Source organism: Silene latifolia, chromosome 11, assembly GCF_048544455.1.
Source record: "Silene latifolia isolate original U9 population chromosome 11, ASM4854445v1, whole genome shotgun sequence".
NCBI classification, from domain to species: Eukaryota; Viridiplantae; Streptophyta; class Magnoliopsida; order Caryophyllales; family Caryophyllaceae; genus Silene; species Silene latifolia.
The window spans coordinates 6207048-6222170 of NC_133536.1; the positions used below are offsets into that span (position 1 = coordinate 6207048).

Sequence of the window (15123 nt, forward strand, 5' to 3'; positions counted from 1 at the left end):
AAAAAATACATACTCCCTCCTATTCCAGATAACCGTCTCATTATCTATTTCCGTCTATTCACAATAATGTCCCATTGTCCATTTTTGGTAAGTGTTGTGTGGTCCAAATTCAATTTCATTTCCGTCTATTTACATAACTGTCCCATTGTCCGTTTTGTGTGGTCTAAACTCACTTTCTTAATTCTTGTGCCATCTTCACAATGGGACGGTTATCTGGAATAGGAGGGAGTATATATTTAAAAATAAAAAAAATTAAGGTATTATATCCAATGTATATACGTTCCTTTTTTCCTCAACTTTGATTTAATTTTTGTATATCAAATAATTATGTAATTTAATTACGTAATAATTAAATATATGTCGTTCTTTTACGAAGTAATATAAAGAGTTTCTATTACCTAAGCAATTTCTTACTTTTTAATTATTATTTTTAAATTTGAACCCCGGGCCCGCCTTTTGACCCATCCCGGCCGGTTTGGGTTAGTCTTCATATGGCCTGGTTCGTCAAGACCCGCCTATATTTCGAGCCGTGTCGGGCTCCCTATCAACAACCCAGCCCGCCATTTGACCTGACATGGCTAGCCCGTCCATTTGACCAGCCCTACTAGGACTCCTAAACGATCCTAGAGTTGGGAGATAAGGATTAAGGATAACATTTTTTGTTAATCAACAGAGGTATGCCAGAGATAGTTTCTGCAAAACTTGTTAAAAATCTTTTTAAGTCCAATTATCATTACTTGAACGAATTTGTATTTTCAGAGGATCTTAAATTAAGACGTGAAAAATATCATCATTTTATAATAAAGGTGAAAAAATCTAAATTAAACTTAAAAAACGAGTGATTTTAAACAAAGGTAAACAATTGACTTTTGCGGAAAAAAAGTACTTCCTCCATTCAACTCCACTCTACCTATTTCACTTTTGTACACTATTCACAATTGTGTATTCAATTTCGATTTTCTCACAATACGTAAGTGGAAATATATTCATGTGGATCTTGTTTGATTCGTCTTTACGAGTACATTAAAAATATCTAACTTTTATAATTTTTACAAATACGTAGCTGATGATATTTAGCGCGTAAAACACGCGTTGGCAAACGTGAAAAAGGAAAGTGGTAGAGTGGAGTTGAATGGAGGAAATAGTACTGATTTAGCAGCCGTAGGAACAGTAAACCATTGTTTTGTGATGCTCTACTATAAAACTGGAGCAAAAAAAGGGATGATTGACATAGAATTATTGTTACTTAACAGGATCGAGAAAAGTTATCCTTATCTTTGATTAAAATATTTAACATAAATAATAATAGAAAAAATAAATAATTGGGACAGAGAGAATAATATCCAAGTGTTATTATTATAGCTTCACATATCTGGAAGTGTTATTTATTCGGTTGTTAATCAAACGACGACCACTTGGACCGCTGTGGTCCTCGATCTCATTGAAAGCCCTCGATCGAGTGTGAGCCTAAGTTTTCTTTAGGAGCTCCATGACATAAACATTGTGAGCAGAGCAAACAACTTGGAAGGCTTGAAACCCGGCTTTGAATGCTAATGCCTTGAATTCGAGTTTTGTCCTCTCTTTCCCTTCATGCATACACATCATAATCGCATCGAAATGTAGGACTGACTTCGCAGCTACATTAGTTGTTGCTTCATCTGTATCAGGAAGAATGTATTCACATAGTATAACTTTGCCATGATCCTCCGGTAAGGCGGCATAGCAATCCTTTAGGAGCTTAATGCATTGCTCATCAGTAAAACCATGACACATCCACTGTAATAATCAAACAATTAAATTCATTGTATTAGTTGCGATTTTTCATTTAATATTTAATCCGTCAATTACTAAATACTTCTACGTTCTTACCTTGAGAAACATTGCATCGCCTTTGGGAATACTCGCAAAAATGTTCCCTCCTATATGTTCCACACCTACATACATGAAGATAAAAACTTAAAAAAAAATTCCTAAAATGGGTTCATATCGTGTGCACCTGGTAAACCTGTACTCAGGTCGGGCTTGCCAGGGGGCAGGCCAAGCTCTTCTGGATAGACCCGGGCCACGCCAGGAGGGAGGGGAGGCTTGGCTGGGCCGGGCCGAGCTGGGACATGCTTGACCTGGGTCTGGGCCAGAGGCGGGCTAGGGACGGGATGGGATGTCGGGCCTAACCTAAATTTAGTTTTTTTTTTCAAAAATAGACGGGCCAGGACGGGTGGACGGGGAAAATAAAACTCGGGCCTTGCCAGTTGAATGGGCGGGCCGGGTCCGGGCTGGCCATAGCGGGCCGTGTAGTGTAGCGGACTGCCTGCCTGCCAGGCTGGCCCGTGCTGTTTCCCAGCTCTAGCCCCTGGCACACGTTGGAAAAACTGTAAATAATTTAGTACATAAAAATTTACCGGGATAAGATGGGGCGGCTGCAATGACGTGAGGCTGATCAAAATTGATGCCTTTAATTTGTGGGTATTGGGAGCAAATCAAGGCAAGTGAAGCTCCAGTAGCGCCACCCACGTCGACCAAAGACGAGAGACCTTCAAAACCTTTATACTTCTTGAGAATTTCATGCATAACAAGTGTAGAGTGATCTGACATTGCCTTATTAAAAGTTTTTTGAACCTCGGGATGTTTGTCCATGTACTCGAATAATCGCATACCCAATGCTTTTGTCACCGGTGTTTTCGTTCCTTCAAGAACTGCATTTTTCAGGTGGTTGCTGCAAAATTAAAAGCCAAGAATAGTATTTGATGTTAGAATTAGGCTCCGTTTGGCAAACATTTTAGATATCTAATTTGGTCAAAGTAACTTATTTGACCAAAATTTCAACTACCTTTTTTTTTTCACAAATTCTCATTATAGACGGACACTATCCGTCTATACTTATAGACGGATACCATTTTCCCTCATAAAATACCCATTTACCATAAAGTGGGAAGCATATGGGGGTGCCCCACCTTGTCCCCCCTACCCATTTTATTAGAAGTCTTTACCCGTCTGTTCGCCCCACCCGTCTATACCAAGACCTATTGTTTTTTTTTTTTGAAGTGTTTGGTAAGTAGCAGCTTATTTAACCAAATAAACAATGGGTAGCATTTGAGATTTGAGGTACCTGATTTAATTATTTTTTTTTTTACCCCTTAAATATATATACTATTAAATAATTATCATATCCTTATACATCATTTCATCAAAATAGTTACCTTTTCAGTTAATTTGTCAAACATTTTTTTTAATTATATAAATCAGCTATCAGTTCCTAATTTTCAACTACCTTTTCAGTTAATTTTACCAAACAAAACCTTACAATAGGTTAAAACCAGTAACTTTGATAAAGTATAAGGCAATGAATCAAAACATGGACTCCTAGTATACTACTAATGCTTGATTCTTACTGGTAAAACTAATTAGTAAAATTGGTACCATGCAATTTACGGAAGTCATTGGGTTACTGGGATAACGTTATAAAAGTTTTCAGATTATCATCAGAAGTTACTTACAAGCCCACAGACAGACAACTATGAAGTTTAGTATCCATGAAAGGAAGCAAAGAAACACCATCCTCATTAGGCATGAGGAATTTACAGACAGGCGCGAGCCCATAACGCTTCTCGACTGTGTCCCTAGAGAGGATGAGGATAGAATTGCTGACCAACACGTCAAGCATGCGGCCGAGGTAAGACTGGGCAGCCTCTACATTAGTTGTGGGCAGCTTGGCGGCAATCTCGGCCGCTGACAAACAAGCTCCTGGCCCTTGTTCCTTAATGATCTCAAACACTTGAAGATCAATAACTACTTTTAACACCTCCCACCTTGCGAAATCATTAACTAAAAGCCACGCGAACGAGGCGGCCGACTCCTCCTGCTCCTCTACATTCCAGTATGACCCCATTTGTGTAGTTTTATATGTAAGGAAAAAAAAAATATATGAATGTCTTTAGTTTAGAATGAATTAATACTAATGTTGTTGAGAAATATTCGAGGCGTTCGAAGCTATTTATAGAAGGCTTTGATCATTTACTAAGAAACTAGGTTGCATTGATAAGTCTTAATTCGGAATAGTATTCACTCAACTATTTTACATATTATATTTTTGGAAGGTTCGGAAATAACTTCTTTATGTTGCTATCATAAGAGGCTAGCTAGGTACCAAAGTTGGCTGGTGTGAGTGGTAAGGGCTCTCATCTTTTAAACGAGTGGTCAAGGGTTCAATTCCTGACTCTTGCGAATGAAAAAGTCAAACTTGGGAGGAGTCAATCCATTAAATTGCCTTCAGTATCTCGAAGGAGATTCCCCAGCTGTCGGTAAGGGATATTTTCCTCGTCAATACCAAAAAAAAAAAAAAAAAAAATAAGAGGCTAGCTAGGCCGCGTATATCTGACCAGGTCTTGAGGCACTCGAATAATATTGTTGTATTATTGTCTAATTTAAGTGGAAACAAGCACAGTATATATTTGTGATCTACCCTTAATGGCAAGGGTTCAGTTTACGGTAATAACTAATAAATAGCACTAAATTACCTAATTTAACTACCTTTTTTGACCTACCGGTTATTTCTTTCAAATTTTTCTTCCTTTGTTTTTTTCATGCGTTTTCCACATACGCATGCTCCCTTACCCTTAGCTTAGTCCCTTTGTTCTGTTTGTTTTTTCAAAAGGCTGCTGGAAAATTTACGTAGCAAACTCTTCAAGCTGCGCTGCCAACATGAGACTATTTTTTTTTTTTTTTTTTTTTTTTGTCAAATAAGGATAATGAATATAATCGAAAGATTTCGTTAAAAGTTACATGAAGATAATGTTTATAAGAAAAAATTCCACCGGTCTTTACTCCCTAGGCATTTTACATTTTGTCCATCAATCATTTCTGACACGTTTGAGTTTAGATAGAAAATGATGACCGCCTTTTAGAAGAAATTATAATAAATTATTATTTAATTTTTTTTCATATTTCCATAACACAATAATTTTGGAGGTACAATTACATTGTTGTCACAAATTTATTCATATAAATTTACATTCAAAATTATTTTTTAATAATTAAATTATTTAAAGGTGTAAAATCATCCCACACAATAATTATTTGTGAAAATTTTGCAAATGTGACTTGTAAATCAAATAAGGGAAAGTGAGGCCATCATGTTAGCCAAATTAATGTTGTTTTCTCCCGGGGATATACGACTACCGATAGGTCTTACCTGTGACAGACATATCCGTCATAATCTTGTGATGGGTCAAATATTACCTACATAGGTAGGTACAACATTACAACAAAAAGTAGTATGTATAGAAAATTACAAATGACTTATCTTTATCTTCCTATATGGCTTTTTTTTTACCTGTTACAACTTACAAGTTTGTGACGGGATATCAGCTATCACATGAGAATTTGTGTTACGACTATCTTTTCAAAAAGGGTGTACGTGAGCCCCACTTGAAGGGACACTAATGATTCTAAGTTTCCAACATTATCTTGTGCACTTGAATATTTTTTTTGATGCCGTTCGTATTCTCTTTATTATTTGAAAAGAAATAAATATTTATTACTTTAAATGGTGCAGATTAAATCTTAGGATAATTTAGTGGTTGTAATTATTTTATAAAAATAATGTTTAAATAAATAGAAAGAGAAAATATATTAGAATAAAAGTTTATTAGAAAATTAACGAAGAAAAAGTAATGAGGATCCAAAATCATTCTTTTGTGCAATGTGCATTGTACTTGAATACTATAATTTGAGGGGAAGGAATTCAAGGGATCAAGGCAACGACTACTATTCAACTTTGATTAATTTTTTTGGATGTATGTCAAATAATTATGTAATTTAATTACGGAATAATTAAATATATGTCGTTTTTATTGTGGAGTAATATAAAGCATTTTGATTAGGTAAGCAATTCTTTACATTTTAATTAATTTATTTTTTAAAACTCGAACCCTTGGCCCGACCCGGCCCGACCCGGACCAATCCGGGTCGGTTTTGGGTTAGCCTTCATATGGCATGGCCCATAAAGAACCGACCTATATTTCGGGCCATGTCTGGGTTTCTAATCAACAGCCAGTTCGCCGCCCGGCCACCCCGCCCGTTTGATCCTAAACGATCACAAAGTTGGGAGATAATGATAACATAGCCCGAGTAATTGACAACGTGAGGCAACGACGACCCGTAAGTCCGTAACTATAGGGTGTAACATATCGCATCTATCTATATATATAGTAATAAAAGTCAAAGAAAGCACTCATCAAATAGGGTAAGTTTCCTGAGATGTCATCTCTCACTAATATTAATAAGAGACAATTAATAAATAACTAAGAACTAATATAAAAAGTGGGGTCAAGACTCTCGTAGATAGAGGTGTACAAGATAGCGGGCTAGCCCAGCCCAACCTGGGTATGTTGACCGAAAAAGGTGGCGCGGTCAGCACACGGCCCAGCCCGGTCATCCCCTAGTGTCGGGCTAGTGCCACGACTTCCTCAGTTTGGCCCGGTCCAAACACAAAAAAAAAACAGAGAGGACATGCCCGGCATTAGCCTCTTACTGAGTGGGCCGGTTTAGTGTGAGGCAAAACTGGCCCAACACTGGCCAGACCCAGCCCGGTCCTCATTTAATGTCGGGTTAGTGCCGCACCAACCCAGCCCGCGCTGGCCCGGCCTAGTGTACACCTCTGCTCGAAGAGTCTTAAGTTGAGTCATGGATCCAAAATTCAACTTGACTTTGTCAAGACTTGAGTAGATATTATTGGTAGTCTTGAGCGAGTCTTGTTTTAAGACTTACCAAAATTTTGTCTTAAAACTACTAAGAGGAATAACAATAGAAGAACTTTATATAAAGTTTTTCTTTTGCCATATCACGTTTCATTAAATCCATTGTTTAAGAACTTTTATTACAATATATAACATTTTTATAAAGTTCTTATTAAATGGAAAATAATGAAACTGTAATTGGTACGTATTCACAATTTTCAAAGTCATATTTATTGGTCCTCAAATTCCAATGTATAAACCAAGTTCTTATTTTAGATTTAATTCTTAATTCTTAAAATTAATAACACACTTGTAGTTGCAATAGAAAAAACGTTTTATTTTGGATTCTTATTAACAATAACTCCAAAGATAAGAATCATTATTGCGCACAAATAGGATTATACAACCAGTTGCACCATAAGCATGATACAACCAAGGTATAAGAGTCCGAACTTATATATATTTTTCTGAGCTAATTTAAAGTTCATGTTTTTAATGTGTAAATGGATGACTTTAATACTTTATAATAAAACTCATATTATTTAATATAAAGTTCAGATACTTTATCATAAAACTCAAATTCTACAACGTACTTATTTTGTCCTTATTTTGTGCATTGTTCTTGAATATTACTTCGTACTAATTTGTGCACAATTTCACATGAGGGAATTTGAAGGCTCAAAAGTTAAGGCAACGTCTAGTATTCAATTTTGTGGTAAGTAGATTATATATTTGAGTTAATAAGATCAGAAAAAATCTATGTGTACTCAAAAATAAATAAAGTTTGAAACAGTACATCCGATGCGATGTATATATATTCCTTTTTTCCTCGACTTTGATTCAATTTTTTTTATGTACATCAAACAATTATGTAATTTAATTATGGAGTAATTAAACGAACGTCGTTTTTGAAGTAATATAAAGCGTTTTGGTTACTGAAGAAACCCAATTTGATTAAGTTAATGTTGATGATGCATTAAGACAAATTAATCTCATTGTTATTTAATTGTGTGCCTTTAAGTTTTAACCATGTAGCATGAAGCTTTAATTATCAATTCAAGGTTATTAAGAAAGTCATCAAGAAGATCAAAGATGAAGATTGTCAATTGTGTTAAAGTCATTTGTTGTAAGGAGATCTTTAACACGAATTTATGTTTATGTGCAAAAACAACAGTTCAGTCAACTGTTATTTATTACTCGTCCTTCAAAGAAATATTTCCAAAATATTTGAACTATTGCTAAAATGATTTCAATGTTCACAAATAGTTCTCTGAAAAAATTTTGATGTCTTTGAAAAAAATAGAGCTTTCAATGTCTTGCTAAAGAGTTTGCTTGCACAATAGGACACTTTCTATAAATGAGTTGTTTGCTTTTTACATTTATGGAAATGTTTATGTTTCCCATAAACACAACCATTTATGCTTGTTTCTTGATGAAAAACCCAACCCATATTTGTGTGTGCACAATCTGATTTCTTGCATTCTTAGGCACCGATTTCTTGAGGAAGAATACTCGGTTGCTTGATGAAGAATTCGGTTGACTTGTGCATGTTGCCCAAGCAAACTATTTACAATATTTTAATCACTTGTGCTTATGAGTGTGATGAGATATTTTAATGTGTAATGTATACTACTTGGACATTATAAATACCTTACTTAATTCATTTTTACAAGTGTGCAACAAACGAGTTTTAAACTGAAAAAAATTTATGCTTTATCAAGTAAATTAACTTTGCGAAATCGTTTATGACTTAACAATTATTGAGTCACATTTTGCAAGTTTGTTTTTTCTCTTTGAGTCTTTTATTGAGTTTGTTGTGTTGCACCTAGTCGTTTTAATCGAGTTCGAGGATCCCGTGTTTGTACTTAAACTTTATCTCCTCCGTTCAATTGAGTGAACAACATTTAGATAAGTGGAGTCTTATAACAACCGGGTAGAACCAAACCAAAGTTTTAAGATAGAATTATCTTAAGCACGATGTCTACGAAGCGGAGTAGCTTTTGAGCATGAAGTCTTTCGGCGGAGTAGCCCAAAGCAAAAGTCTTATTGCGGAGTAGCTTTAAGCAAGAAGTCTTTCGGCGGAGTAGCCCAAAGCAAAAGTCTTGGAAGCGGCGTAGCTTTTAAGCATTAGCAACCGAAGTAGGTTGGGGAGTTGTTTTATATTCGGGGTGGTCTTAGTTTGTATGAGTTTATCTCTAAGACGTTTAAAAAAATAGCGCTGGACGTAGGTCGCGGAGTAGTGACCGAACCAGTTTTAAAAACATCGTTAGTCGTGTCTATTTCGTTTTATTTCCGCTGCCACTCTAAACTCACGTTTTTATCTTCAGAAACAACAGCTGAGTACACTGTGACTTCTATTTGCTGAATCGTTGTTGATTACTTTTAACTTTCTAGTTCTAAGTATCAACTTCTCCTTTCATCTAAGTGTTGTCTAAAGTGTTTAAGAGTTTTAAAAAAAATAAATTCATTAAGCTTAAATTTTTAAATAGACACCTAATTCACCTAGGGGTGTTCAACGGTCCAAAACCGGACCGGACCGGATCGGACTGGATGAACCCGCGGACCGGATAACCACATATCCCAAGACCGCGGACCGGACCGATTAGAAGGGGACCCGGACCGGAACCCTTTAGGTCCGGTTTTTTCCGGGTTTGGACCGGACCGATACTAATTTATAAGGCAAATTTAGTTTTATTTTTTTATGTGGACCGGACCGGAGACCGGTCACTATATTTTTTGGGACCCGGAGACCGGACCGGTATGTATCCGGTCTGGACCGGACCGTACCGGCCGGTCCGGGTCGGTCCGGTTTGCCGGTCCAGACCACTTTTTGTTCACCCCTAAATTCACCCCCCTCCCCCTCTTAGGTGTTCTCGTCATTGACTCTTCACTTATGTAAACAATTTCTTACTTCTTAAATTTTTTTTTTTTTTTTTTTTTTTTTTTTTTTTTTAAAATTTGAACCTTTTGACCCATCCGGGCCGATTCCGGGCAAGTTTTCATAGGGCCCAGCCATAGGCTCGCCCTATATTTCGAGCAGTGCCCGAGTTCCCTATCAACAGCCCGGCCTACCACCTGACCCGACTAGCCCGCCTGTTTAACAACCCCTACTAGGACTCCTAAACTATCATAGAGTTGGGAGACAGGATGACATTTCTTGTTGATCAACAGAAGTATGCCATAGATAGTTTTGGTGCAAAACTTGTTAAGAATCTTTACAAGAGATGATTGTTATGAAAAGATATTAGTAAGGTTTATATATAAGAGTGATCCATTTTAGATCACAAAGACTACAAAAGTCATGTAACTTTCTAAGTCAATTATCATTAGTTGGACAAATCCTTATTCCTGGCGATCTTAACTTATATGTGAAAATATCATCGTTTTATAATAAAAAGTAACTATTAAATAATAATAAATTATAACCAAAACTGTGACTTTCTAATAATAAACTAACAAAATTTTTTTATCATAAACTATTCGCATATTTATCGTAAAATGATCATATTTTATGCGTCTAAACCTAATGACAAAGACCACTGCTGGTCTAAAATGAGACTTGCTTATAAAAGTCATGTAACTTTGTAAGTCACTAAGTCCAATTATTAGTACTAAAATGGCAAAAGTCAGGACAAAAACTTTTGAGTATTTTGGTTAAGTGGCACTTTGATTAATCATTCCACTAGTTTCAACCACAAAACGATGTTCCAAGTAAGCTTTTGAATAATACTCCGTCGGTCCCGTCCTGTCAATTGTTATCCCAAATATAAAAAAATTGGTTTAGTAGATGAGTTTTTGACTTTTTGTTATCCCAATTATCGCTGAATAATAGATAAGTAAATATTATTCCATTAAATGTATAATAAATATCATGTGGTTCAATGGTAAAGACTCTGGTTTTCCAGCTATTATCCCGGGTTCGAATCCCTTCATTAATTTTGCCACAAAGAATAAGAAAAGAGTAGAGAGTCAATTATAAGAAGATAAGTAGACAAATTTGAGTGTGAAGAATCAATTTTTTCATCAAATGAAATCCTAAGACAGAAAGAACAACAATTAATTGAGACTATCTCAAAATAGAATAGAATAACAAATGACCGGGACGGGGGTTTAGAAAAGTTGTCAACAAGCTACCTATGTTGACTGTATATCAGTGAAATCTTGAATTTCAAGGACATCTCAGCAGCATTGCTTTCAGAGGAAATACTATACACTATAACTTGAAGACCCATACTTTCTCGAAATGATAACGCCAAAGATCATGTTTGGCCTCGATTCTCAAATATTAATTTTTGTTTTTCAAGTTTAATTTTTCAAAAGTGTTTTTCAAAAATAGAAACAACAAATTGTTGCTTCTATTTCTATAAGCAAAAATATGGATTTTTAGCCTTTGAGAATTTTTGTTTAACTTTTAGAAAATAATATGTTTGGCCAAAAAATATTTTTGAACCCAAAGGCACTTTTCCAAGCTAGGCGAAACACACACTAAATTAAATATAAAAAACGAATGGCACAGTATATATTTGAGTGGCCTTATGCACTTATGCCAGTCGATTTTTTTTTTTTTGTGTGGTTTATCATCCATTATTATATGGAGTGATTTCAAATAATGGTAAACAATTGACTTTTACGGAAAAGTAGTATGAAGGGCCTAAGGCGGTAAGGCTCATTTGCAAGAAGCAGCCGTAGGAGCAAAAGAAAAAGGGATAATTGATATGGAATTGGTACTTAACATGACCGAGAAAAGTTATCTTTATCTTTGATTAAAACATTTAACATAAACAACAATTAAAAAAAAGGAACGAAGAGAATAATATCCAAGTGTTATTTATTCGGGCGTTAATCAAACGACGACCACTTGGACCTCGATCGATCTCATTGAAAAATGAAAACCCTCGAGTGTGACCCTAAGTTTTCTTTAAGAGTTCCATGACATAAACATTATGAGCAGAGCAAACAACTTGGAAGGCTTGAAACCCGGCTTTGAATGCTAATGCCTTGAATTCTAGTTTTGTCCTCTCTTTCCCTTCATGCATACACATCATAATGGCATCGAAATGTAGGACTGATTTCGCAGCTACATTAGTTGTTGCTTCATCTGGACCGGGAAGAATGTATTCACATAGTATAACTTTGCCATGATCCTCCGGTAAGGCGGCATAGCAATCCTTTAGGAGCTTAATGCATTGCTCATCAGTAAAACCATGACACATCCACTATAATAATCAAACAATTAAACTCATTGTATTAGTTGCGATTTTTCATTTAATATTTAATCCGTCAATTACTAAATACTTCTACGTTCTTACCTTGAGGAACATTGCATCGCCTTTGGGAATACTCGCAAAAATGTTCCCTCCTACATGTTCCACACCTACATATACATGAAGATAAAAACTTAAAAAATATTTTCCTAAAATGGGTTCATATCGTGTGCACCTGGTAAACCTGTACTCGGGTCGGGCTGGCCATGGGGCAGGACCCGGGCCACGCCAGGAGGGAGGGGAGGGCTTGACCGGGCCGGGCTGGGACATGCTTGACCTGGGTTTGGGCCCGAGGCGGGCTAGGGACGGGACGGGCTGTCGGGCCTAACCTAAAATTAGTTTTTTTTCTAAAATAGACGGGCCAGGGCGGGTCGGGCGGGGAAAATAAAACCCGGGCCAGGCCTGTTGAAAGGGCGGGCCGGGGCCGGGCTGGCCATGTCGGGCTGTGTAGTGTAGCGGGCTGCAGGCCTTGGGTGGGCCATGCTGGCCCGTGCTGTTGGCCAGCTCTAGCCCCTGGCACACGTTGGAAAAACTGTAAATAATTTAATATATAAAAATTTACCGGGATAAGATGGGGCGGCTGCAATGACGTGAGGCTGATCAAAATTGATGCCTTTAATTTGTGGGTATTGGGAGCAAATCAAGGCAAGTGAAGCTCCAGTAGCGCCACCCACGTCGACCAAAGACGAGAGACCTTCAAAACCTTTATACTTCTTGAGAATTTCATGCATAACAAGTGTAGAGTGATCTGACATTGCCTTATTAAAAGTTTTTTGAACCTCGGGATGTTTGTCCATGTACTCGAATAATCGCATACCCAATGCTTTTGTCACCGGTGTTGTCGTTCCTTCAAGAACTGCATTTTTCAGGTGGTTGCTGCAAAATTAAAAGCCAAGAATAGTATTTGATGTTAGAATTAGGCTCCGTTTGGCAAACATTTTAGATATCTAATTTGGTCAAAGTAACTTATTTGACCAAAATTTCAACTACCTTTTTTTTTTCACAAATTCTCATTATAGACGGACACTATCCGTCTATACTTATAGACGGATACCATTTTCCCTCATAAAATACCCATTTACCATAAAGTGGGAAGCATATGGGGGTGCCCCACCTTGTCCCCCCTACCCATTTTATTAGAAGTATTTACCCGTCTGTTCGCCCCACCCGTCTATACCAAGACCTATTGTTTTTTTTTTGGAAGTGTTTGGGAAGTAGCAACTTATTTAACCAAATAAACAATGGGTAGCATTTGAGATTTGAAGTACCTGATTTAATTTGATTTTTCTTTTTTACCCCTTAAATATATATACTATTAAATAATTATCATATCCTTATACATCATTTCATCAAAATCAGTTACATTTTCAGTTAGTTTGCCAAACATTTTTTTAATTATATAATCAGCTACCTTATCAGTTCCTAATTTTCAGCTACCTTTTCAGTTAGTTTTACCAAACAGAACCTTAATATAAGTTAAAACCAGTAACTTTGATCAAGAATAAGGCGGTGAATCATAACATATACTAGTATATTACTAATGCATGGTTCTTACTAGTAAAACTAATTAGTAAAATTGGTACCCTGCAATTTACGGAAGTCATTGAGTTACTGGGATAACGTTATTAAAGTTTTCAGATTATCGTTAGAAGTTGCTTACAAGCCCACAGACAGACAAGTATGAAGTTTAGTATCCATGAAAGGGAGCAAAGAAACACCATCCTCATTCGGAATGAGGAATTTACAGACAGGTGCGAGCCCATAACGCTTCTCGACTGTGTCCCTAGAGAGGATGAGGATAGAATTGCTGACCAACACGTCAAGCATGCGGCCGAGGTAAGACTGGGCAGCCTCTACATTAGTTGTGGGCAGCTTGGCGGCAATCTCGGCCGCTGACAAACAAGCTCTAGGCCCTTGTTCCTTAATGATCTCAAACACTTGAAGATCAATAACTACTTTTAACACCTCCCACCTCGTAAAATCATTAACTAAAAGCCACGCGAATGACGCGGCTGACTCCTCCTCTTCCTCTACATTCCAATATGACCCCATTTGTGTAGTTTTTTATATGTAGGGAAAAAAATACAATGAATTTCTTTTGTATGTATGCTTAGATTTAATACTAATGTTGTTGAGAAATATTGGAGGCGTTTGAAGCTATATATAGAAGGCTCGAAACTAAGAAAATAGCTTAGGTAGGTTGCATTGATTAGTCTAATTCGGAATAGTATTCACTCTTGAGTAAACTCAACTGCTTTACGTATGTATATGTTTGGAAGGTTCCGAAACAGCTTCTTTATGTTGCTTAGCACAAGGGGTAAGGCTGGCAGGTTGCGTATACCCTACCCCCAGTGGCGGAGCCAGGATTTAAACTTAGGGGGCGAAAAATTTTAGGGGGGGCGAACGACTAATTTCATAAGGTATATTCGAAAAAGATTCGGAAATTTAACTAAAAACTTCGAAAATTTCATTCGCCAGGGGGCGGCCGCCTCTACCCCCTATCTCGTTATTTGCGGGAGGTCTTGAGGTAGTGGGTAATATTGTTGTATTATTGTTTGTGTGGAAACAAGCAAAATAGTTTGTGATCTATCCTTAATTGCAAAGGTTTGAGTCACAGTAGTAAATGCATAATCTGCTCTCAGTCCTCTCCTGGTCATTTGTTGTCCTTTCTATTTTAAAAATGAACTTAATGAGCAATTTGATCATTCACACTTAATTTGTTCTACGTGTCATTTAGTAATTGGCCTTGTCTTTTTTCCTTGGTCTTGGTGCCAAAATCAAAGAATAACAATTAATCGGAATAAAAAAAAAAGTAATAAATAACACTAAATTACCTAATTTAACGACCTTTTTTCTTCACCTACCGGCTACCCCTTTAAAATTTTTCTTCCTTTGGTTTTTTTTTCATGTGTTTTCAACATACGCATGCTTCCTTTGCTTTGCTTGTTTTTTCAAAAGGCTGCTGAAAAATTCACGTAGCAAGTCTAGCAACTCTTCAAGCTGCCAACATGAGACTATTTTCATTTTTTTGTTTTTTTATTATACGGAAAATTTACGTGGTACCCTCGAACTTTGTCATTTTGCACGTGGTACCCAATTTTTTAAGTTTGTGTACATAGTACCCT

The 15123-nt window shown here is 36.6% G+C and overlaps 2 protein-coding genes across 2 annotated transcripts; both read right to left on the reverse strand.

Moving 5' to 3' along the window:
* Window positions 1-1405: 1405 nt before the first annotated feature.
* On the reverse strand, window positions 1406-3926 carry LOC141610804 (caffeic acid 3-O-methyltransferase-like). The gene is made up of 4 exons (XM_074429067.1): window positions 3495-3926; window positions 2400-2713; window positions 1870-1934; window positions 1406-1776 (listed from the first exon to the last, which is right to left on the reverse strand). The coding sequence occupies exons 1-4, from the start codon at window positions 3884-3886 to the stop codon at window positions 1468-1470; spliced, it is 1080 nt and encodes a 359-aa protein (XP_074285168.1). The 5' UTR covers window positions 3887-3926; the 3' UTR covers window positions 1406-1467.
* Window positions 3927-11478: 7552 nt separating this feature from the next.
* Window positions 11479-14113, reverse strand: LOC141610809 (caffeic acid 3-O-methyltransferase-like). Its single transcript, XM_074429070.1, has 4 exons — window positions 13659-14113; window positions 12561-12874; window positions 12044-12108; window positions 11479-11950 (listed from the first exon to the last, which is right to left on the reverse strand). The coding sequence occupies exons 1-4, from the start codon at window positions 14048-14050 to the stop codon at window positions 11642-11644; spliced, it is 1080 nt and encodes a 359-aa protein (XP_074285171.1). The 5' UTR covers window positions 14051-14113; the 3' UTR covers window positions 11479-11641.
* Between the last annotated feature and the right edge of the window lie 1010 nt (window positions 14114-15123).